Genomic DNA, 24,885 nt, shown 5'->3' on the forward strand with positions numbered 1-24,885 from the left:
TTAATGAAGTCCATCTTTTTATTTGCTTGCAAGTTCACACATGCGCATTCCTTTTGTTGTCACTCGAAACGAATTTTTGATTGAAGCTTTGTTTGATATATTTTCACATCAAAGGTATCAACTCTACTTTATTTCATCCTATGGAAAATAACCATTGTCCCTGATAAAAAAAGTAAATAGACGGCTACAGTGCCGCCTTCTTTTTAAAATTGGTGTCGTTAAATTGTTGATTTTTAAAGATAGGCACAACTGTCCAGTCGACGAGTCTCGAGTCTCAGCAGTCCACCAGTCTCTACAAAGTAAACGTAGAAGATTGCCTCACATTTAACAGGGACAAAAGAACAAGAGGCCACTGTTATAAACCTGCCAAACAAAATTGCCGTTTAAACATCCGAAAAAAATTTCTTTAGTCAGCGAATTGTTGAGACATGGAATAGCCTGCCTAAAAAATAGTTATTTCTAGTTATAGCGCAGAGCATAAACTCAAAGTTTAAGTTAAACTAAACAGCTTTACTTTAAATGAAAGTAAAAGCCAAATTGACAGTTTCCTGCAGGATCTAAAAAATACAGCACCGATTTCCCAATGAAGCCAGCCTTTCGACCTCCACAAGTTGGCGGAGACCGATCCAATGACCATACTATCATACTCATACTAACTATCGACCTCTCGTCTCAGTCTACCTTCTCATTCACTAATTTTCAGAGACGGGAGAGTCGGGAGAGCGCTTCTTCTATCTATAGTCTATAAGTTTCAAGTTCTACTTCTATCAAATAGTGATTCCACCGTCTCTGAAAATTAGTCGCTGTCCCCTCATTGAACACAACACTGTATTTTCAGTTCAAAATGCAGTTTTGTCGAATGGCTTGAAGTTGAATGAGAGAGAGTTTGTGTAAGTTTGCGAAGGAAAGAAGAGGAGGGATAATTGAAACATTTTGTGTGATTTAGAATTGAGATTTTTAATGTTTCAACTTTTCCTTCAAGACTGAAACTGGACAAGATCATGTTTTGTTTTGTTTTTGTTACCCCAATCCAATCCAATCCATGAAAATTTTCCCGTCCGCACCGCTCCAACTCGATAATTCATTCACATCTTGAAATCCATCAGCTTATCTGTCAGATTACTTTAATTTTAATGAGAATAGTTCCGTCCCCGTTTATTGTATTATTTACAGTTAGTTAAATATATTTTATAAAGTTCCAGGAATCTCTCTCTCTCTCTCTCTCTCTCTCTCTCTCTCTCTCTCTCTCTCTCTCTCTCTCATGCAGTTGCTTGTTTCATATCTCAGTGCTCCTGCAAATAGTAGAAGTTACCATCAATAAACTACCTCTACTACTACAGCCACCACCACATCATCATTGCTACAACTACTACCACAGCAACCTCTACATCCTTATCAAAACTATAGCCTCTGTTATACTAGTGATGTTTCTTGTCGATTAAAGCTTACTGTAACGCTATCATCTCGACTCTCTCAACTCATTTCAATTTAATCAACAAGAAACATCACTAGTATAACATTGGGTACAACATCTGAAACAACACAGAAATAAATAACAGTTAGATACAACAACATATAACATAACATAATGTGGACGTAAACTCAAATATACAACAGCCTCCACCACCACCTTTACATCATCATCCTCCTCCTCGTCATCATCGCTACCACTGACACTACGACCAGAACCATCAACATCATCATCATTACTGCCCCTACCACAGCTACCACATCATTATCAAAACTACAGCAACCGCCACCACCAAATGGATAGATAATAATAATAATAAATTTTTAAAATAATAATAATAATAATAATAATAATAATAATAAATTTTTAAAATAATGATAATAATAATAATAATAATTAATTTTTAAAAATGATAATAATAATAATAATGTACTAGTTTGTATTTTGCGCCCAATCCTCTATACAGGTCCAGATCCTTAAGCAAGAAATTCAACCTCTGTTTCTCACTTTGCAGTACTGCTGTGCAGCTCATGCATTGATTATATGTTGTTTGTTTTTTTTTCTCTTGAGATGGACCCTAAATAAGATTTTCCCAGTTTATGAATGTATTATTTTTTATTTTATTTATATTATAATTATTTATATTTTTTAAAACTTAAACAGCTTTACCTTAAATGAAAGTAAAAGCCAAATTGACAGTTTCCTGCAGGATCTAAAAAATACAGCACCGATTTCCCAATGAAGCCAGCCTTTCGACCTCCACAAGTTGGCGGAGACCGATCCAATGCATCACGGCACGGCCACTACGATAATCATACTATCATACCATACTAACTATCGACCTCTCGTCTCAGTCTACCTTCTCATTCACTAATTTTCAGAGACGGGAGAGTCGGGAGAGCGCTTCTTCTATCTATAGTCTATTAGTTTCAAGTTCTACTTCTATCAAATAGTGATTCCACCGTCTCTGAAAATTAGTCGCTGTCCCCTCATTGAACACAACACTGTATTTTCAGTTCAAAATGCAGTGTTGTCGAATGGCTTGAAGTTGAATGAGAGAGAGAGAGTTTGTGTAAGTTTGCGAAGGAAAGAAGAGGAGGGATAATTGGATAATTGAAACATTTTGTGTGATTTAGAATTGAGATTTTTAATGTTTCAACTTTTCCTTCAAGACTGAAACTGGACAAGATCATGTTTTGTTTTGTTTTTGTTACCCCAATCCAATCCAATCCATGAAAATTTCCCCGTCCGCACCTCTCCAACTCGATAATTCATTCACATCTTGAAATCCATCAGCTTATCTGTCAGATTACTTTAATTTTAATGAGAATAGTTCCGTCCCCGTTTATTGTATTATTTACAGTTAGTTAAATATATTTTATAAAGTTCCAGGAATCTCTCTCTCTCTCTCTCTCTCTCTCTCTCTCTCTCTCTCTCTCTCTCTCTCTCTCTCTATTTCTCTCTCTCTCTCTCTCTCTCTCTCTCTCTCTCTCTCTTTCTCTCTCTCTCTCTCTCTCTCTCATGCAGTTGCTCGTTTCATATCTCAGTGCTTCTGCAAATAGTAGAAGTTACCATCAATAAACTACCTCTACTACTACAGCCACCACCACATCATCATTGCTACAACTACTACCACAGCAACCTCCACATCCTTATCAAAACTATAGCCTCTGTTATACTAGTGATGTTTCTTGTCGATTCAAGCTTACTGTAACGCTATCATCTCGACTCTCTCAACTCATTTCAATTTAATCAACAAGAAACATCACTAGTATAACATTGGGTACAACATCTGAAACAACACAGAAATAAATAACAGTTAGATACAACAACATATAACATAACATAATGTGGACGTAAACTCAAATATACAACAGCCTCCACCACCACCTTTACATCATCATCCTCCTCCTCGTCATCATCGCTACCACTGACACTACGACCAGAACCATCAACATCATCATCATTACTGCCCCTACCACAGCTACCACATCATTATCAAAACTACAGCAACTGCCACCACCAAATGGATAAATAATAATAATAATAAATAAATTTTTTAAATAATAATAATAATGATAATAATAATAATAATAATAATAATAATAATAATAATAATAATAATAATAATAATAATAATAATAATAATAATAATAATAATAATAAAAAATTTAAAAAAAAAAAAAAAAAAAAAAAAATTATAATAATAATAATGATAATAATAGTAATGATAATAATTAATTTTTTTAAATGATAATAATAATAATAATGTACTAGTTTATATTTTGCGCCCAATCCTCTATACAGGTCCAAGTCCTTAAGCAAGAAATTCAACCTCTGTTTCTCACTTTGCAGTACTGCTGTGCAGCTCATGCATTGATTACCTGTTGTTTGTTTTTTTTCTCCTGAGATGGACCCTAAATAAGATTTTCCCAGTTTATGAATGTATTATTTTTTATTTTATTTATATTATAATTATTTATATTTTTTTCATCAATTCCTATTTATAAGCACACCGTTCAATCCCAGAATTTTGTCCCATGGTAGATTATAGTAATCATAATATTCTGTTTATTTCCAACAGATTGTTGAATTCAAGTAAGATACGGACTGATTTACCTAGGAGGTCTGGTAGTTTCTTTAAATCTGCAAAATGGCTCTTCCAACGATGAGTGGATTTTGGTCGTCAAGGAAAAATATTTATGAACAAGCCATTGTGAGGCACAGGAATCACGAAGACGATTTTCGGTCTAAATGGGGAGAGACAGCCACATACTTTAAAAACTCTGATGTACGGTCTGCTAAACAGCAGGCCTGGTCTTCTAGTCAAGCTTATCAAGACAAATGGTAAGTCCATCATCATCATCCATTGTGGCTTGTACTCTTGAGCACGTTGCTGGTCAGTTGTCTCCACATATCACAATCCTCTGCGGTGCGCATGAAATCTGCATTGCTTTTAAAATAATTTTTGGCCATTCTTAGGTTATTTAAATATGTCTTCCTCTTGCTATCTTTCCTTCAATCATTCCAGATGTTACCAACTTTTCTATTCCGTCTCTTCTCCACCCATTTCCCAGAATCTGTAACTGCCTCTTTCCTGATGGTATCTATCATTATTCTTCCCTTTCTCACCTTCGCCAACACTTCCTCGTGACATAGAGGATATGGGAAGTTCAGATAATGCAATAGACTTTTAATATCTTTAAAATGATGCCTTTACGCCAATGCCACATCAATCATGGAGGTGAGGTGGTTACATGCTTATGTAAAAAATTCTCAAAATTGTTCCAAAAAGATCATTTCATAGCACATGCTGATATTCAAATAACTATCCAACAATAGCACATGTGTGTTTCCTTTAATGGTAACTGAGATTACTTTCACAATGTAGATCAAAATAGAGATAAAAGATTTACTGTTAAAATTGTATAATTTCCTATTTTATTGTTACATTGATCTCTGGTTTTTATTAGATTTGGCGGAAATTACTTCAAATATTACATAGTATAAACAGGAGTAAATGCAGGGGCCATGTGGCTTTAATTTTTTAATATATTTTTTATGCTATTTAATTTATTTCCTTGTATGCTTGATAGTCTTTTTCACGTCCCTGCTCGACTGAAAGAATTCTGTATAAAATGTGTGTTTCAGTGCCAATGCGTACCAGTCGTCTGTAGAACAGGACATTAAAGCTGCCAATTTAAAAAGACGGAGGGATAAACTGGCCCAGAAGTTGTCTCAAGAAAACAAAGAATATACGGTTTGTAAACTATCAATTTCTGTTACTCCAGTATTTGATGATTTAACTCTAGGTTCGTTTTTCAACATTTTACTTCATCGATGTGATTTGGTCTCAATTTATATACTAGCTTTTTTCAAATGTTTTTTTCAATGTCTTTATTTGATTTTAAATTAACTTTGTTTACAGTACTTTCTACTTTTCTGGTTCCTAAATCCTTGGAAGTGTGCATGTAACCAGCTGTTCGGCGGACTAAAAATGAATAGGTTACATATTGAATCATAAGGTGGCATAACTATTTTAGTAGCAGGATGTAAAGGTAGATTTTAAGGATTTTCAGAATGTAAAAAAGCAAGGGTGGATGATCTTTATTGACAACCAGCATATGTTTAGACGAGAAAATGAGATGCCATTGCTCTGAAACCATAAGATCAATTACACAAGGTGTGTATTCGGTCCTCTGGAAGAGTGGTCTTACACTTCCAATGATATAGGAACCAGTCTTTTGACATCACAGTTTTCTTCCCTATTGCATTTCAATCCTTAGCTGGATTTCAGATCATTATTTCAAAAGGCTAGATTTCAGATCATTATTTCAAAAAGCTAGATTTCAGATCATTATTTCAAAATGAATTTCAAATGCATCCACTTTGTACACCAGGCTAAGATGAGAGGAATATCAGGATCAAACTACGACAGACTCGAGGATATGAGGTCACGAGCAGATGAGCTAAAAAGTGCAAGAGAAGAAAAGAGGCAGAAGGTAAGTACAAGTTAATTGGGTCAAATAAGGGTATCATCAATGTGTTCCTTTTGATCCCTATGATGGCCATGCATTACTCTAGGGGCTAGCCTTGTCAAATAAGGGTATCATCAATTTGTTCCTTTTGATCCCTATGATGGCCATACATTACTCTAGGGGCTAGCCTAGTCAAATAAGGGTATCATCAATGTGTTCCTTTTGATCCCTGTGATCGGCATACATTACTGTAGGGGCTAGCCTAGTCAAATAAGGGTATCATCAATGTGTTCCTTTTGATCCCTATGATGGCCATACATTACTCTAGGGGCAAGTCTAGTCAAATAAGGGTATCATCAATGTGTTCCTTTTGATACCTATGATCGCCATACATTACTCTAGGGGCTGGCCTAGTCAGAGATCAAGCCCCACCGTCAGCATCATATTTTTTTTCCTACATCTGCATATATAGGAATGTCACTGTTTTTGTTCAATTCTAGCACCATCAATGTCATTATTTTTCATTTGATTCCCGAAAAATGGAAAGCATATAATACATTTCATCTTCTTCTGTTTTGAAATAATTTTATAATTAGGGGCGCAGCATGGCTCAGTGATACAGTCTTTGCTTTGTACCCGAAAGGTACCGAGTTTGATCACCGGCTGCTGCACTGTGTGGCCTTGAGCAAGTCATCTCGCCCTAGCTCAATTTACGGCACTGCACTGCGGCTGACCCCTGGGTTATTCCTGTCTTCCCTTGGAATAGCCCCTAGAGACAAATTTACCCTATAGGACGAATAAAGGGAATTTTATCTTTTATTTTATTTTTATTAATTCATTTATACTGTGAATATTACAACTGCTTCCATTAATACGATTTTTAGGCACTCTAAAAATGGCCAACATATTTTTTAAGATAGATTTGTTGGCCTGTAATGCTCCATGTACATTTCTGTCTGTTTGTGCGGCTATGTGGTCTAGTGGTATAACACTCGCTTTCGGATCGGAAGGTCCTGGGCTCGAGCCTCACGCTCGGCGCATAGTTGAGTCCTTGGAAAAGGCTCTTTACTCACATTCTGTCACTGTACTCAGGTGTAAAATGAGTACCTGGCCGTTAACATCGTTGTCTTTGTCCAAAAAATTGTAATATTGCCTAACAGGTGTCATGTCCCGTCATACATGTTAAATGTTGCTGTTGACTAGGGACCCCTTGTAAAGCTTTTTGAGCACATTTAGTGGATATTGCGCTATATAAAGCTCAATTATTTATTTATTTTTTTCTTTTTATCATTTTTACAATAGGTAGCTGAAGAAAAATTGTATCAGTTCTGGCGTGAAAACAATCCTGATCTGAGGAAAGTGGAGTCCCAGATTCTACAGGACAAAGTCATCGGGGAATGGGGCGATCAAGTCGTTGATAAAGAACAAGTGAGTGGTTTTGATTTTACCAACAATTTAATCTTTAATTTTACGTACAAGATGCAGGGGTAAGGATTGTTTGATATTTCAGTTTATGTCTTTGTAGATATTTGAATATAAAATCTGTGCCATGCCATAATAACTGGTGGAGTTTGTTTCAACATATAGACATAGACATAATGATACTATTATGGTCATCTAGCTTATCTGCATGGTCATATTAAGCATGTTGTCTTTTTTTTTTCTTTGAGAAATTGTTTTGTATTTGTAACGCCAAGAATCACTCATTAAAACTTAGTACATTAAATTGAAATTGTGATTCCCGACTGTTGTGCTCAAGAGACAGAAAATGACATTGACTTTTCCATTGAGAGAGTTAATGCTCCATTAACCTTTACTTTTCTTACTTCAATCTTTACTTGACAGGTAAAATACAGAAAATCGGATCAGAGGAGAATTAAGAATTGAAATGGCATTCACTTATCTCAAATGTATTAATCTACATATTGCCACGTTCTACCATTTCATAAAATTGTATGTCATAAGACAATTATCTCATTGGATTACATTTTTCTCTCTTCTCTGTATGTTCGCGATTTGAATATAGCAAGTATATTTATTTATTATTTTTTAAAAATTATGTTTTGTTATTTTGATTTTTAAAAATTTATTTAATTTTGTTTGTTTTGTTGATTTTTTAAATTTTTTACAGAGTACATTTAACGTTTTAAGGACAGACCTATTTTTAAAGATTAAACTTTGTTTTTGATAAATTTTCAGAGGCTTGAATCGGCAAGGCAAGAACAAAGAGAATTTGAGCGTGAGATGGAGAGAGATCGACAAGCAGCTTTAGAAGTAGAGAGGAGGAAAGAGGAAGAAAAGTTGAGGGAGGAAAAATCTTTGAAAGAAATCCTTAGGGAACAGATGTATGAGTTCAAAGAGAGAGAAAGAGAGGTAAATTTGATTTTTAAGATAATACTGTATTTAAAAGTGTTCAGTAGAATTTAATAAAAAACTTGTGTTCATTTGTATTTGTATTGATACACTAGCTCACAGCTTATTGGTTAGTGGTGTCTTTGACCAAAAGATACAGTATCTTGTTTTATCTTGTTTTTCTGTTCTGTTCTGTTTTGTTCCCATACGAAGCCTCTCCATTTTCACTCTTTCGTTAGTATCTTGTTTTGTAACAAAATCAGGCAATGAGGAGCATGGTCAGCGGCCAGATGGAATCCAGTGACTTTGGCCCTGGTATGTGTTCATACGCAAGGTATCTCTCACTACTCGATTCAGGTGTGAATGAGTACTTGGTTGTTGTAGGCTGTGACGGAAAAAGCTTGGCTTCATCCAGGATTAATCTCTGTCTGTTTATGAAGCGAGTGCTGAGATATTAGCCCCCCCCCCCCCCCCCCCCGGTTGCTTTAACCCTTCAGCGGAGAAATAAATATCTGAAATTCTAATCCGAATGGAATTGAATCATTTGTGATATAACTCTCATCCTAATCTAAAATTGAACTTCATTTTAAGTTTAAAAATACATATCATATTGATTTGCATCCCTCAATCTCCCAGGCCGAGACATGGAAAATGCAGCAGGAAGAATTACTAAGACAACAGTGGGAGTTGGAACGCATTGAAGAGGCTCAAAGACAGAGAGAGGAGGATAGGAAGAAGAAAGATTTAGGGTAAGAACATTGTATTGTTTTCATGGTTTTGTCTATATGTGTGTCTATATGTATTTTGGGAAGGGGAAGGGGGGGGGGGGGGGGTTGTGTTTTTTGTTTTGTTTATATTTGGAAAAGGGTTGAAATTATAAGGATTCTGGTTTTCTATTTATAGATTTTCTGAAAATCATATTTATCGCGGTATCATACAAAGATCACAGATGGTGAAATACTTACTGACTCTTATTCCAGTGCTATCTCTTACTACTTAGAGATACTTAGAGATGATTTCCAGCACAGGTTCTCAATGATCCTCTTCGCTGGACTCAGGTGTCATCTTTGTTTCTTCCAGTTGCAGATTACCGTGAAGACAGAATGTGATGCTAGCCTTGTAATCATAGAAGATTTCTTGGTTTTTCCAATAGCTATCCAGTCTGTTCTTGAATGTGTTAAGTGAATCAGCATTGACAACTTTCTCTGGTAGATTGTTCCACAATTGAACCACTCTCATAAGAGGTGGACTGGAAATGGCTCACCATTCTTCCCGGTCTTGAACTAGTCTGTTACATTTTTCACTTGTCATCCCAGTCTTGCTCTTGATGTCATCTAGTCGTGCTCTTGGGGGACGACCTCTTGACCTCTTGCCCTCTACTTTTTCTTCGGTGATGATTTTACAGGTGGTGTTAGGCCGTTTACTGTGTCCAAAGTATTTTCATTTTCTGGCCTTTATTATATCCAATAATTCTGGGGGCAGATTGAGTATATTGCAGACATGATAGTGATTCGATTAGGAATGTTAAGCTAAGTTTTCTTTCTTTCTTTATTTTAGAATAATATAGTTTGTTTTGTGTTTTTTAATTATTATATATATATATATATATATATATATATATATATATATATATATATATATATATATATATATATATATATAAATATATATTTTAAATGTAATTTATCACTCTCCTCTATTTTAAATATAACTTTGAAATGCATCCTTCCACTCTCGTTCTCCCACTTTCATTCTCTCTCTCTGTCTCTATCTCTATCTTTGTGTCTGTCTGTCTCTCTCTCTCTCTCTCTCTCTCTCTCATTCTCTCTTTCTCTCTCTCTCTCTCTCTCTCTCTCTCTCTCTCTCTCTCTGTTTCTTTGTAATTATTTTTTTTTTTCAATATCTTAACAGCGGAGGTAGGGGACTACTAATAACACTATTGCTGTCTAGTATTCTTCAATTACCCCTCCCCCATCCCCCTACCTTATTCTTGAAATATATATATATATATATACTTTTTCATCTCTCTTCTCTCTCTCTCTCTCTCTCTCTCCTCTCTCTCTCTCTCTCTCTCTCTCTCTCTCTCTCTCTCTCTCTCTCTCTCTCTCTTCCATTACACACACACACACACACCCACACGCACATTTACAAATTTTCGCCTATATTATTATGACAATCTAATATAACTATCTGGGTGGGGATCCTGACCTCCCATAGTGGGCAGGGAGGTACATGCTGTGTCTTCTATCCCCCCATACCCGTTTTCCAATTGTTTCCTGTCGTTATCTTGGTATAAGATTTCTTAGTTTTGTCCTGACCCTGGCCAGAGTCCTTGGCTGGGAGGGAAATAGTCGAATGTATAGTTATAGTTTTGGGAGATGATATTTTTTTCCTTGTAAATCATCTCTCTGTTATGCATTTTGTATTATGTTTAGTTTACATATTATGTTATGTGAGTTGTAAACATTTGAGTGTATTCCTCTTAGTTGGGACCTGTGCTTGTGTCTGGATGAGACTTTTAGGTGATCTAAGTACTTTGACGGTGTGCTCTTGGAATCTACATCTGTTCCCTATTTGAACCAATTCCCCTTTGTCTTACCTATTCTTGGGTGCTTTAATTGTAATTCTAGAACTTTTTACTATCCCATTTTCTTCCTTTTTACTGGCACTGATATGACCTTAATGTGTTGCAAGCGCCGTAAAACCCTTAAAAACAAAACATAATATAAATATATATGTATTCTGTGTTTACTTGATAAAGGCCAAGGGCCGAAACATCGTTTGTTTTATGTTGTTCATTCATGAGTCAGATTTACTCCCTTTATCTTTATCTCCATTTTATTGACTCATTTAGGCACCTCTATTTATTAGTTATACTGCAGACACGATGATATACATTCCTGTTTATATGTTTACTTGTATTTTGTATATGTACACATATTTATTTATTTATTTGCATATTTGTATGTTTTGCAGAGCTGCCTACTACTAGGATAAATTCGTAGAATTACAATAGTTTAGCTCTAATTTTAGAGCATCACTTAGTCATTAATAAAACATTGAAAATGAAAGTTTAATGCCAGGCAATATAATTTCAAGGATTTTGAAGTGATATTTAATCCCTGTTAGGGTAAATTGTTGATTAAAAAAAAAAAAGAACTATAGGGACTGCAAGTTTTTTTTCCTGAAAATTATGAATTTTAAACTTTTCAAGTAAGCAGGTCTGGTTTTGAAGATAAATGTCCAGGGTTGAGAGTTAGAGAGAATTGAGGATTTATTATAGCCTGAAACAAAAAGTCTAAAATTGCCATCGTCCACAGTGTGAAATCTTTGTGGTTAGTATATCAAATTGTTCCTGACATCCTTTGGGGAAAAAATCTAATTGTTTAACTTTTTATCACAGACGGGCATTGCTGAGGCAGCACAAAGCTCAGATGATGCGAAAATCAAAAGTGATACAAGAGGAATTGGTGAGGATTTTTATATTGGAAATTTTGAACAGCAATTTGATTTAACTCTCTCTCTCTCTCTCTCTCTCTCTCTCTCTCTCTCTCTCTCTCTCTCTCTCTCTCTCTCTCTCTCTCTCTCTCCCTCCCTCTCCCTCTCTCTCTCCCTCTCTCTCTCTCTCTCTTTCCTGTGGGTGGTTGGATGGGAGCATCACCCTTGAATCATATACCTATGATGTTCGCATGGGTGTACGATCCGATAGTGATGTCGTTTCTTCTTCTCTTTACTAGCCTATCCTGCTTCTTTGGTTTGTGATTGTATTTTTGACGGGGGATATTTTTTTTTTCTGTAAATCTTCTGCCTGTTTGTTCTTGGTTATTTATAATTTAGCTTATGATATCTTTAGGTTATGATTTTGATTTACATTTGTACTATTTTTGTTAGATTGCTTGGTTTTTTGTTTCAGCGGTCTCTCATATAACCTCAATTGTGTTGGAAGAGACCTAAAGCAACAAACAAACAAAAAATCTCTCTCTCTCCTCCCTCGCTCTCTCTCTCTCTCTCTCTCTCTCTCTCTCTCTCTCTCTCTCTCTCTCTCTCCTCTCGCTGTTTGTATTACTGAACGAACTGGTATCCCTAATTGAATGTAAAGGAAAAAAAAAAATAACATTGAATAGTCAGTTCATCCATTAATGGCCATTCCACCAAAACCTTTTCATTTTTAAAAAGCGGTTATTTCAGCACGAGTAAAATATCTTGTTGTAGATTTAAAGTTATTAACTTTTACTTAATGAGATCCTTTGATTAAACAAAAAGCTGTTTGATTTATACTTTTCTCTCATTTTATGCATTCATTCATTAAAAAAGATTATTAAGCCCACACATGTTTCTCGCTTTGCAAATATGTTTTCCATTCATTGATCAAAACCTTGCTTCAATTTTTCATTAAAATTTGAGTCTGTAAAGAGATGAGGACTGTCCCGTTTAGAGGAAACTTAAAGTTTTATATTCAATTGCTTCCCACGACAAGAATTTGGTGAAAATATAACCTTGTACATGTAAGTCCATCACTTTCTTAAATTCTATTATTTAATCAGAAAAGCTTTCATTTGTTTTTTCCCCCCCTCATACATCAATCAAAATATTAACCTCCTCAATTATTTTCTAGGAACAAGATGCCAAACTTTTAGAGTCACTTATAGAACGGGAACAAGAGCAGGTGGCGCTACAGTCTGCCAGACGTGAGAAAGCCAGGGCTGATGCTCATTGGATGAAACAGGTAATCAATTTATGTTTTAACTGTTGTCTACCTTGAAATTACCTCATGTCAGATTCGTTGATATTGTTGATAGATCCAGTGTCATTCGAACCATTATCAAACTATGATATTATTCTTACTTATAAAAATTAGATGTAGTCTCTCAGAGCTAAATCGTCCACTGACCTGGAGTTATCAACTTCAATTTCATCTTCAATGCTATGAGTCGCAACTCTGTGCCACCGAAGTGTGGAGAGGACAAATGGATGTCATGTGCCTAGTAGTAGTAGTAGTAGTAGTAGTAGTAGTAGTAGTAGTAGTAGTAGTAGTTGTCGTAGTAGTAGTAATAGTAGTAGTAGTGGTAGTAGTAGTGGTAGTAGTAGTAGTAGTAGTAGTAGTAGTAGTGGTAGTAGTAGTAGTAGTAGGGGTAGTAGTAGTAGTGGTAGTGGTAGTAGTAGTAGTAGTAGTATTAGTAGTAGTAGTAGTAGTAGTTGTAGTAGTAGTGGTAGTGGTAGTAGTGGTAGTTAGTAGTAGTAGTAGTAGTAGTAGTAGGGAGTAGTAGTAGTAGTAGTATAGTAGTAGTATAGAGTAGAAGTAGAGTAGTAGTAGTAGTAGTAGTAGTAGTAGTAGTAGTAGTAGTAGTAGTAGTAGCGTATGGCTACACCTCCAAATGTATTTCGTCAACCCAGCTTCTAAAGTCTTCCTCTGCCCTAAGGACGGTTTCGTAGCCACCTTCAAGTTTAATGACTGGGCAGTGGAGGACGATGTGATCGCTGGTCTCTGGGGCTGCCTGACATTTCTGACAGGTATCACTGTTTCGAAGTTTCCATCTGCACATATGTGACCCACCCTCTCAAAACAGTATTATGTCGGAATGAACCATATGCTTAAAAGCCGAATTTAAATGTTAAACTGGTCAAAAATATAAATTGTTTGCATTAGCACCCTAAAATATGGTATCCATTCTCCTCAATAAAACATACAAACTCAATACAAGTCTGATATTTCTGGCTATAAATTCAATTGTCAACATCTTAACCATCCCGACTTAATACCGTTTTGAGGCGAAGGGTCACATATTTGATGCAGTTCTGCCATGTCCAGTTAAGAGGCGGTTTGAGGCAGTCCAGTATTTCCTGGCATTATTGAATGCGTCATGTGCCTAAGCCTTCATTTTGATATTTTCTATTTTTCGGTCCAAGTCCATTTGGCCACTAATTCTTTTGATATTTTTGGGCAGGGAATTCCATATTCGAATGATGCTTGTGAAAAAACGAGTTGAGATGAGATTAACTTTTGACATAAGGTAACTCTTTTCACATTAAATGCATCACAGCTTGGTAGACAGCAAAGTCTCGAGTGCACCCAGGAATCCTTACCAATAGTTTTGTTAGCTTCTTTGTTTACTTTTCATTATCTGTTTATTTATATTTATTCATTTATCTGTTTGAACCTTTATCATCTTGCCAGGTTGTTAAATTAGTTGTCTATTTACAAAGTCTGGCAATTGTCAGATCGTTAGTTTTATTCAAACATACGTTTATATTTTTATTGGAATTAAACTTTCATTCGTTTTTGGTTTATCGTGAATTTTAACAGGTAATAGAGGATCAGCTGAGGCTAGAGAAGGAAAGAGAGGCAGAGTTAGACATGTTGTATCAGTAAGTACTTGTACATTTTGTCATATATATAATATATATATATATATATATATATATATATATATATATATATATATATATATATATATATATATATATATATATATATACCCATTTACAGCTGGGTTTTTTTTCTTCTTCTTTTTTGTTTTTTTGCTGGTTTTATTTTTTTTTCCAAGATGAATCATTTTGAGAATGGTTAATTTTCATTTTCACAATGCATGACTTATGTTCTTTGTGATGGGTTTGATATGTATTTTTGTGATGAGTGACATTTGTAAATTTGTTTTAGCTTGTTTTAAAACACTAATTAAGTAATTTTATGTTTGTTTGTTTTTTGTTGGGTTTTTTTTTTGGGGGGGGGGGGGATTTTTCTGGGGTTTTTTTTCTTTCTCAGTTTTTGTTTTGTTTTTTACTTTTTTGTTTGTTTGGTGATTGATTGAACATTATCTTCAATGATATTGTATTTTGTTCCTAGCGTATCGTCCAGTTTATGATCTAGTATGTTTTATTTACATGATTATATATGTTGGATTTTTACTTTGATTTTAAAGAGATGAGGCTGCTCGAATGTGGCAGAGGAGAGAAGCTGAATGGAACAAAGAGAGACAGGCCAGGCACAGGCTGATGGCAGAGGTAAATTGTGATGTGAAATTGTATGTAACAATGACGGTAATCAGATGGAATGGAGGCTTCAATTTAATTTACGGAGACAGATGATGTAAACGTTTTGGGTATCCCCTTTGTCAACAAAACACAGTGAATGAAATACTAAAGACAAAATTGGAGGTGAGAAAATGGCTTTGGTAAGGTGACCCTGACACAGTGCCGTTCTCTCTTCTCTCATTCGTCTTTAGTGTTTCATTCATTGTGTTTTGTTGACAAAGGGGAAACCCTAAACGTCCAAATTGTCTGTCTTCATAAATCAATTTAAAGGTCTCCATTCCATTTGACTATAGTTATTTCTGCCAATTTACCTCAAAGCTGCAACAGTAAGGATTACAAGATCTATTGGATTACATTTGATTTATTATTCAGATTTAACACTTGAAGATTTTCATGAAAAGTTACTATGGCCAAACGACCTGTTTAATTGAGTAATTTATTTTATCTAGGTATTGGAGAGTCGGCAACATCAAATCAGTGGCAAACTGGAGGAACTACGCATACAACAGGAAGAATCGCTGCAGAGGAGAGAAGAGCTGGTGAAGGAGATGGAAGTAGCCCAACAGTTGACGAGGAGAGAAGCTGAACAGGATCAAGAGAATAAGATGACCACTCGAGCTGAATTGGAGGAACAGGTTTGTAGATGTCTTTTCTCTTTCTCTGTTCTTTCCCCTCTCTGTCTCTCTCTCTCTCTCTCTTTCTCTCTCTCTCTCTCTCTCTCTCTCTCTCTTTCTCTCTCTCTCTCCCTCTCTCTCTCTCTCTTTCGCTCTCTCTCTCTCTCTTCTCTCTCTCTCTCTCTCTCTCTCTCTCCCTCCCTCTTAAAGACTTGTGAATATCCAGTTCTATCGCCAATACACTTTAAAATGGAGACGCTTCCTTTGAATAATCTGAATTGTGTGTGAAAATGGCATTGTTTGAAACTCCTAATTCACTCAGTGGATGTTTATAATTTTTAGGTACCTACGGTAATTAAAAGTTTGTACAAAATGTATTTCAGATGATGGCCAGAAAGCAAAGAGAACACCAGGCAAGAAAAGACATGGAGGACGTGAGGAGGATGGAGAGGCAGGAGGAAGCAGATTATGAGGATATCTTGAGGCAGGAAACACAAAGGATGAAATTAGAAAACCAGTCACCCAGGGTGAGTTATCTACAGTCAAATACGGGCATACGATGATAAAATAATAATAATAATAGATCTTTATTGTCCATAAATTTGGCAATTTGTCATTTAGTTGCACTTGTCCTAACGTTATATGATAACTATAACATTGAACAGATATTTCACTCCTACTTATTTTCTCTCTCTCTCTCTCTCTCCTCTCTCTCTCCTCTCTCTCTCTCTCTCTCTCTCTCTCTCTCTTCCTCTCTTTCTTTCACGCGTGAGATATACACAACATAGACATATTCATTACGTTTTCAATTTGTTACAATTGTGGCAATTCGACACCAAATATTATCATGAGTATCAATTGGTCAATTAATCTAACATTAAATAGATTAATCAGTGAATCAGTCAACGCATCAATCCTTGGTTTTGCTGATGAAATATTCAACATTTTATACCTTTATTTTGATTGTCTACGTTGCAAAGTGCAACTCTGTGGTCTAATGGTAAGACGCTGCTCTGAGCATTGCATAGTTGGATCCTTGGAAAAGGCTCTTTACTCACATTTTCTCACTGTACAGGTTTATAATGGTACCTAGCCGTTAAGACTGTTGTTCTTCCAACAAACCCACCTGTCTTATTTCTGATTAGTTATTTTTATTTGATATTTTGGTCATCTGATTTATTTGGTCGAAATAGGAGCTTGAAGATTTGACCTTAACAATAATTACCAGTGAAGTTAACTTAGCATATATCAAAATTTATTTTTTTGTAAAACTGGCTAGGTGAGAATATGAATATTTCCCGTATTTCTCCTTTTTTTTTACAAAGAATAATAGAAGTTCAATATAAGCTTATTTATTTATTGATATAGTTAAATCATGTTTTCCCCAAAACTAAAACAGATATTATAGTACCAAAATATATAAAATCCTTACATTACCCCTGGTACCAATTGGATAATTATGTGATTCTTACAAAGAATGGTTTACAGGTTCAGTGGGTCAGACCTGCTGTACATTGACATAACACCGTCTTTTTCATTTAAATAATAAATAAAAAATAAAATTCCCTTTATTCATCCCATAGGGGAAATGTGTCTCTAGAGTCTATTCCAGGGGAAGACTGGAATAACCCAGGCGTCAGCCGCAGTGCAGCGCCGCAAACGAGCTAGGGCGAGGTGGCTTGCTCAAGGCCACACAGTGCAGTGGGTAATCAAACTCGGTATCTTTCGGGTACGAAGCGAAGACCGTACGCTGAGTCACTTTGCCCCTTAAGCGAGACAATCTTACATCAGATAAAGATGAATTAAGATGACCACCACCCCCAGCTCTTAAACTTTGAGACTTGACAATTCAGTTGATCGAGCATCAGTCGGGTGTCGTGGAGACTTTTTTTATGAAACCTTGTTTCGAGCCAACTGTGATGGGGTAACATGGTTTGTTTGACGTAGTGGAAAGTGTGTTGTGATAGATTAATGTACAGTCCAAAGGGTAGCAAGCAATTGTCACTGTCCTTTAAATGTTACAGTAACCAGGTTAAATTCTTGCAGCATAGACTTTATTACCACAGCAGACCACTTTTTTTTTTTATTCTTCAATATTCGAGGCCACATTTTTCAATTTATATAGAGTCATAGCCCCATTGAGTTGACCCCGCTTTTTTATTTTTTTAAAACATTTCAAAATTTTGCAAAGAAAATGATGAATTTTGCAGAAGAAAATAAGTAAATTTGCAAGACTTTTGCAGGTTTCTAAATATGATGTATCACACCTAACAACTAACTACATGCAACCTGTGTAATAAAATATCCCCCCGGAATTACGCAATTTCAAACTCAAAATTATGGGACAAAAAATGTCAAATTTTGCCAGAAATTATGCTGATTTGGAAATAGGCACAAAGTTGGGAAAACAAAATTACAATGAAAAATTGGTGTCAATGAAATTGTTATAATAAAAAAAATCAAAGCTTTCAGGCTTGCAAATTTTGCAAAAACATTTTTAAAAATCAAAGAATTTGTCAAAAATTTGCAAAACGTGCAGATTTTGCGGTTGCAATGCAAATCAGAAAATTTTCTCTAATTTTGCGGCCGCAAGCTGTGCAAAAAAAAAACGCGGGGCCAGATTGAGCTATGTCTGACTGCTTGAATATGTTCACACAATAGCCAGTTCATTTCAGATTGACATATAATCCTTATGTATTGTATTCAATCCGTATATATTCAATTCATTATACATTCTATGAAGAAAAATAGCTATATCATATATTGTGTTTTACATCTCCTGAAACTGTCATTATGTCAGGGTGTACCAGACACTGAAAATAGGATTTGAAATTTGGATAGTAACCTTTGAGTTCAATCGACATTTTTACATTTGCCATTTTTAAAGATGACTACAAAAATAAATATTATAGAATTATAATTTCGATCATTTATACTTTTTATTCAACTATCCGTGTTTTGTTCATCTCAACATAATGCCAAGTTGATTTATAATCTCACATATTGTTTTTTTTTTTTTATCATCACGAATATTAAAGTAACCTTTATTTTTTGTCAATGCATTTGTGTTTGTGTTCCAGTTTCATGGACGTCGGCAAGCATGGGATTGATCAAACATGGACGTGTCAAAACCTACCAGATGATCTCACTCAGTGTAAAATACCCTGTCAAGACAGTACAATCTAGTGGTTCGACACACATACAGTGTGACAGTTCTACTGCAACATGAATAACTTGCACAGTTGATATGTGAGCAGATGGCCAGTTTGTCTCAAAAAATTCCCTTATGTTATATATTATGTTTGTTTTCATAAATAGCAATGTTAGATCAAATTGCATAATATAATTACCTATTACCCCGACTATATCAATTGTCTCCAACAGTTTTTGATGTTTGGGGATCACAGTGTTTCTCACCAGCTTACTGACTACTGTTAAAAGTTATTATTAGTTATAATAATTTTAAAAAAACAACAACTTATGAACCAATAAATCCATCCTAGGATATCTTTTGATTTGGACCTTTTAACGACAAGAGTAAATCTCTTTCAAATCAGAATTCCTTTCATTGTTTTATCTGGTGATAAACACAAAAAACCTGGTCATTTTCACTAATAAGAAAGTGAAAAGAAAACTGTTAGGAGCTTTAGACTGTAAAAACCTTAGGATATAAATGAGATATGGAGCAACTTCAAAAATGCAAGAAATATGTAATACCGGGGGCTTTGAGATCGAAACACGTGTTACAGCCAATAACATAAACAATGAATACAGTAATACTTTATGTAGTATACCTAGATACACAGGGGATACAATGTGTAGCCAGGTCTTTCTATATTCTTTGTAAAGTATTGACCTTTTTATTTATTGTTGTTATTGGCTTAAGAATGGTTTTGAGTCCGAAATGTTTCTTGTCAAGTATTTCATTCTCATCGAATACTGTTGTTTTCATTTTTGTTCCATGCTATTTTCATTAAGAAAGCAACAATAGCGATTTGACTCAAGACTTTATTGAATTCCGTGTTGTATTGTAGTTACTGCTCTCTTGGTGAAAACAATAATACCTGATGTCCGGTTTGATTAAAATAGAAGTCACATTTAGAGGATGAACTGTGACGATATAATACATTGAGGAGTGTGGTTGTGTTTGTAGATATGATAAAGATTGTATTATTGTGCTGCTGGTATCCTTTTCTATCCAAGCAAGCACTGCTACAATTTCACATTTATTTTTCTAAAGTAGAGTCACACTCTCAACGGCCAGGCGGAGTTGTCGTAGCAGTAAGGTCGCGGGTTCAAACCCCCACCACCGCCGCGAAATTTTTTTATTCTCTATTGTCTTCTGGCACTTTCCATTTTACTTCATCTCTTGTTGTTATTTTTCTAAGCTTTAGCTCAAGAATGACTTTGGAGATGGCTCTAAGATTGGAGTGGGACACCGATTTTAGATTCTAGTGTGCACCTGATGCTAATGGTATAAAGCACTCCACACCTCATTGTGTTTATGCTAAAAATGAATGTGAAATAGTACCTTGTTCTTGCATGCTTAGAATCGGATGTTGATTATATATGGATTTTATATTTTGAGAAATTTATTGGATGTTATTTTTAGATTCATTTCATTCCTCTCACGTTGGCCTTTTTTGGCATGGAATGTAATTGAGTAGTCTATAAATGTAATGTTTTATTTATATATAAATAATTGTGTGTGAGAGAGAGAGAGAGAGAGAGAGAGAGAGAGAGGAGAGAGAGAGGAGAGAGAGAGAGAGAGAGAGGAGGGGAGGAGAGAGGGGTGTGTGTGTGGGGGGGGGGGGGGATACAAGAATCAGTGGGAAGTTGATCTGTGATATGATTTTGTAAGACAAAGTCGTGAATTTCTCATTGATTATGACGATCTGTACTTAACTCATTGCTTTTAAAAAATTTCTTAATTTTTTTTAAAATTTGGTATATTTCAAATTGTAATGATTGATTTTATAAGGAGTATTCAATTCTTCTTCTTTCTTTTTAAAAAATATTTTTTTGAATATAATTTAGTTATTATTTTTTATCATTTCACCCTTTTCCAGTGAAGGTGCTTTCCAATAATATAATCTGTTTGACTCATCGATTTTCGAAAGAAATTCATCTCATCGCATCTCTTGACACTTGTTGTAGAATCAAGTGTATTTCACGTGTCTCCAGTTATTTCAACCTTTTTCTTTGTAAAGCGCTTTGAGCATGTTTAGTGTATAGATAGAATGCGCTTGGCCAAGGAGTTCACAACATTGCCATCCGGAAGTATAACGGACCAACACACAAATTCTGTGTAACCATAAACTTTTATAGTCTGGTTAATATAGTTTAGTGAGAACAACTCACAAACGTGGATGGCAAAAACAATAACAAAGGCCTGAGTGACGTCATCTTCGAACTATCTATATTGCTCTATATAGAAGCTCTTTTAAAAAAAAAAATTAGAATGAAGTTATTGTTTGAGCTATTTAGCAATGCTAAATTCTTGTGGTGTGTGTTATATATCATGGTAATGCATTCATCTCGCTTTGACCTGAAGGAGAGTCTCTCCAAAGCTGTTTTTAGTGATTAAATAAACACTGATGGGGTTATTTTAAAAATCCCATAACTCATTACTATTTTCCCCTCTAATTATTTAAGGATGTTTACATAGGTAATATTGATATTATGATTAATCTGAGATTGGAGTTTCAAAACTTTGTTAACAAAATCTTACATTGTCTCGATATACTAATGGATCAAGATGGATACAAGATTGCTTTAATCTAGGAGGAAGAATGACAAGAAGAAAACCCAAATACATAACATACAAAGTTTCGGGCCCAAAACTCCTTTTTGTAACCCACAACAAAAACAATTGAAACGGTAATTCTCGCAAAATCAGAAAGATTTTAAAAAGGTGTTAGCGTTTTATTATTTTTGTTGGAAGCTGAAGAAGGGTTTTGAGCCCAAACTGTTCCATATTAAGGATTTTGTTATCTTTTAAGCTGTCATATTTATTTTATCCCAATACTAACAACTCACCAGTCGTAATCTGCAGTTCTTGGAGAGAAGAAAGAAAGGGATTGAAAAGAAATGTTGAAAATCTATTTTTTCCATGTTGAGTGTTGCTTGGTGAAGGTTTTAATTGTTGTATTGTTTTGTTGTTGTGTTTTTTCACAGGGGTTGACTTTTAAAATTTACATTACCTTCATTTTCTTGCTCTTACGATTTTCATTTAAAAAAAAAAAGTTATTACTTGTACTTATTACTTTTACTTTATCTTTTCTACTCAATATGTGGTATTATTTTAAAAAATAAAAAATAAATAATAATAAATGTAATAGTTATTGAGTTAGTTATGAGTTTTGTTTGGTCTACGAATACCGTTAAAGATAGTTGGGTTTTATTTTAACCTTGGAATTTGTTTGTTTTTTTAGGATTTTACGGCGCTTCCAGCACAAATAAGTCATTTCAGCGCCAGTAAAAAGGAAGAAAATGAGATAGTAAAGATATTCTAGATTCACAATTAAAAGCACACAAGAAAAAATTAGACAAAGGGGACTGTTTCAAGCATGGAACCGGTGTAGATTCCAAGAGCACATTATCACTGTACTTAGTTTGAGATCACCTTTAACTCTCATCCAGACAAAAGCACAGGATCCCGCAGAGAGGAACACACTCAAAAGCAGACACATACAGATCATAATATATTCAAATTATATAACAGTATACAATAACAGAAGATGATTTACAAGAGAGAAAAAATCACTCCCCAAAACTAACACTATACATTTGACTGTTTCCCTCTCGGCCAAGGACTCCGGTGAAGGTAGGAACAAAACCAAGTAATCCCATTCCAAGGACAAAGACAGAGAGCGACTCAGAAAACAGATATAGGGGGATAGAAGACACAACAAGTGACCTTCACTCCATCACGGGAGGTCAGAAGGCCCCACCCAGAACCTTGGAATCTATAGATAGTTCGAATATTACGTCACTCAGGTCTTTGTTATTGTTGTTTGCCATCCGCGTTTATAAGTAGGCTAATGCTCACTGAACTGTATTAACCCGACTATAAACGTTCATGGATACACACAGTTTTGTGTGTTGGTCCGTTATACTTCCGGATGGCAATGTTATGAGATTCTTCGCCAAGCGCAAACTTATCTATAAACGAGTGTGTTTAAGTTATGGAACAGCCTACGTACATGTGAAGCGTCTCAAGACTCAGTCAGCGGTGGACGGTGATGTAATGCTGTGTCCTACCTCTGTTTTTATATAAATAATCAGAATGATGATTTAATTTGAAATTCACCGCATCTTTAAAGGTTTGTAAAGTAGGAAAATTGTGTCATGTTGATGCTAGCTTGCTTTTTTGTGAGGTGAGACAAGTGGGAAAGCTGGGTGGGGTTCCTTACATAGTGGGCAGGGAGGCTCTTACCGTGTCTTTTACCCCCTATATCTGTTTTCCAACATGCTTTCTGTCTTTGTCTTGAAATGACATTACTTGGTTTTGTCCAGGCCCTGGCCGGATATCAAAGCTGGGAGGGAAACAGTCAAATGTTTAGTTAGAGTTTTGGGAGATATTTTTTGTCTTGTAAATCATCTCTCTGTTATGCACAGTACTGTTTTGTTTACATTTTATATATGATTTGTAAACATTTGATTTTAGGTGATCTCAAACTAAGTATTTTGATAGTGTGCTCTTGGAATCCACATCTGTTCCCTGTTTGAACCGATTCCCCTTTGCCTTACCTTTTCTTGGGGGCTTTAATTGTAATTCTATAACTTTTTACTGTCCCATATTCTTCCTTTTTACTACTGGGGCTGATATGACCTAAATGTGTTGCAAGCGCTGGTAAACCCTTAAAAACAAGTAGGAAAACGGGGGGGGGGGGGGGGGTCTCGTTGTTTTCATTATATACTTTTATAGGGCTTCATCTGCTGCCTATAAATAATTATTGCAACTTATGTTCAAAGCAATTTGTTTCCTTATTTCTACAAGACAGGATCATACAGTTACTATGACTTACTACACCTTTGATGGAATGCTGGTCTCCAGTTTAACAGACCAAACTCCTAATCATTGTTGGATGGATTGTACGATCAGAAAAAAGCTGACTCGAACAGGGAAAACCCCCCGGACCAAACCGATAGTTTGCTTGTGAGTTGAGTGCTATATCTATCAACTAAACTAGCCTGGGTGGGGTTCCTGACCTCCCATAGTGGGCAGGGGGGTACATACTGTGTCTTCTATCCCCTTATATCTATTTTCCAACATGCTTTCTGTCTTTGTCTTGGAATGAGATTACTTGGTTTTGTCCTGGTCCTGGCTGAGAGGGAAACAGTCGAATGTATAGTTAGTTTTGGGAGATGATATTTTTTTCATTGTAAATCATCTCTCTGTTATGCACTGTATTATGCTTTCTTTATATTATATATGATTTGTAAAACATTTGAGTGTGTTCCTCTTAGCGGGGACCTGTGCTTGTGTCTGGACGAGACTTTTAGTGATCTGAAACTAAGTACTTTGATAGTGTGCTCTTGGAATCTACATCTGTCGCCTATTTGAACCAATTGCCCTTTGTCTTCCCTTTTCTTGGATGCTTTATTGTAATTCTAGAACTTTTTACTATCCCGTTTTCTTCCCTTTTAATGGCGCTGATATGACCTTAATGTGTTGCAAGCGCCGTAAAACCCTTAAAAACATAAAACAAAACTAAACAAGCGATACTCAGCAAGAATAACATGAGAAAGTCTGAGAATATTGATAAATAGACAAGATAAATGAAACCGTCCTTTATTGACAAAGAAACAATCAGACAGGATGAAATATGATCCATTGCATCCAAGTGGTGCTATGTGTCGGGTTGATCTAAATGTTCAAATTGTATTTGTAATAAAATCTGATCATTTTAACTTTAACCCTCTCCTTACCACC

The 24,885-nt window shown here is 35.4% G+C and overlaps 1 protein-coding gene across 2 annotated transcripts; it reads left to right on the plus strand.

The window, feature by feature from the left end:
- The first annotated feature begins 32 nt into the window (after positions 1–32).
- On the plus strand, positions 33–20,659 carry LOC144968938 (trichoplein keratin filament-binding protein-like). Of its 2 annotated transcripts, none has more exons than XM_078907821.1 (14): positions 33–114; positions 4,056–4,318; positions 5,123–5,231; positions 5,872–5,973; positions 7,252–7,377; positions 8,149–8,322; positions 8,938–9,050; positions 11,705–11,771; positions 12,917–13,027; positions 14,606–14,667; positions 15,222–15,303; positions 15,783–15,968; positions 16,331–16,474; positions 19,028–20,659. In XM_078907821.1, exons 2-14 carry the CDS (start codon positions 4,125–4,127, stop codon positions 19,055–19,057), a joined length of 1,500 nt encoding a protein of 499 aa, XP_078763947.1. In that variant the 5' UTR covers positions 33–114; positions 4,056–4,124; the 3' UTR covers positions 19,058–20,659. The 2 variants fall into 2 exon arrangements, with proteins under 2 accessions (XP_078763947.1, XP_078763949.1); XM_078907823.1 differs by having other exon boundaries at positions 86–172; positions 19,028–19,206.
- The last annotated feature ends 4,226 nt before the right edge of the window (positions 20,660–24,885 follow it).

The sequence above is a fragment of the Berghia stephanieae genome, chromosome 3 (genome assembly GCF_034508935.2).
Source record: "Berghia stephanieae isolate SIO BIC M18660-M18661 chromosome 3, UCSD_Bste_1.3, whole genome shotgun sequence".
In the NCBI taxonomy this organism is placed as follows: domain Eukaryota; kingdom Metazoa; phylum Mollusca; class Gastropoda; order Nudibranchia; family Aeolidiidae; genus Berghia; species Berghia stephanieae.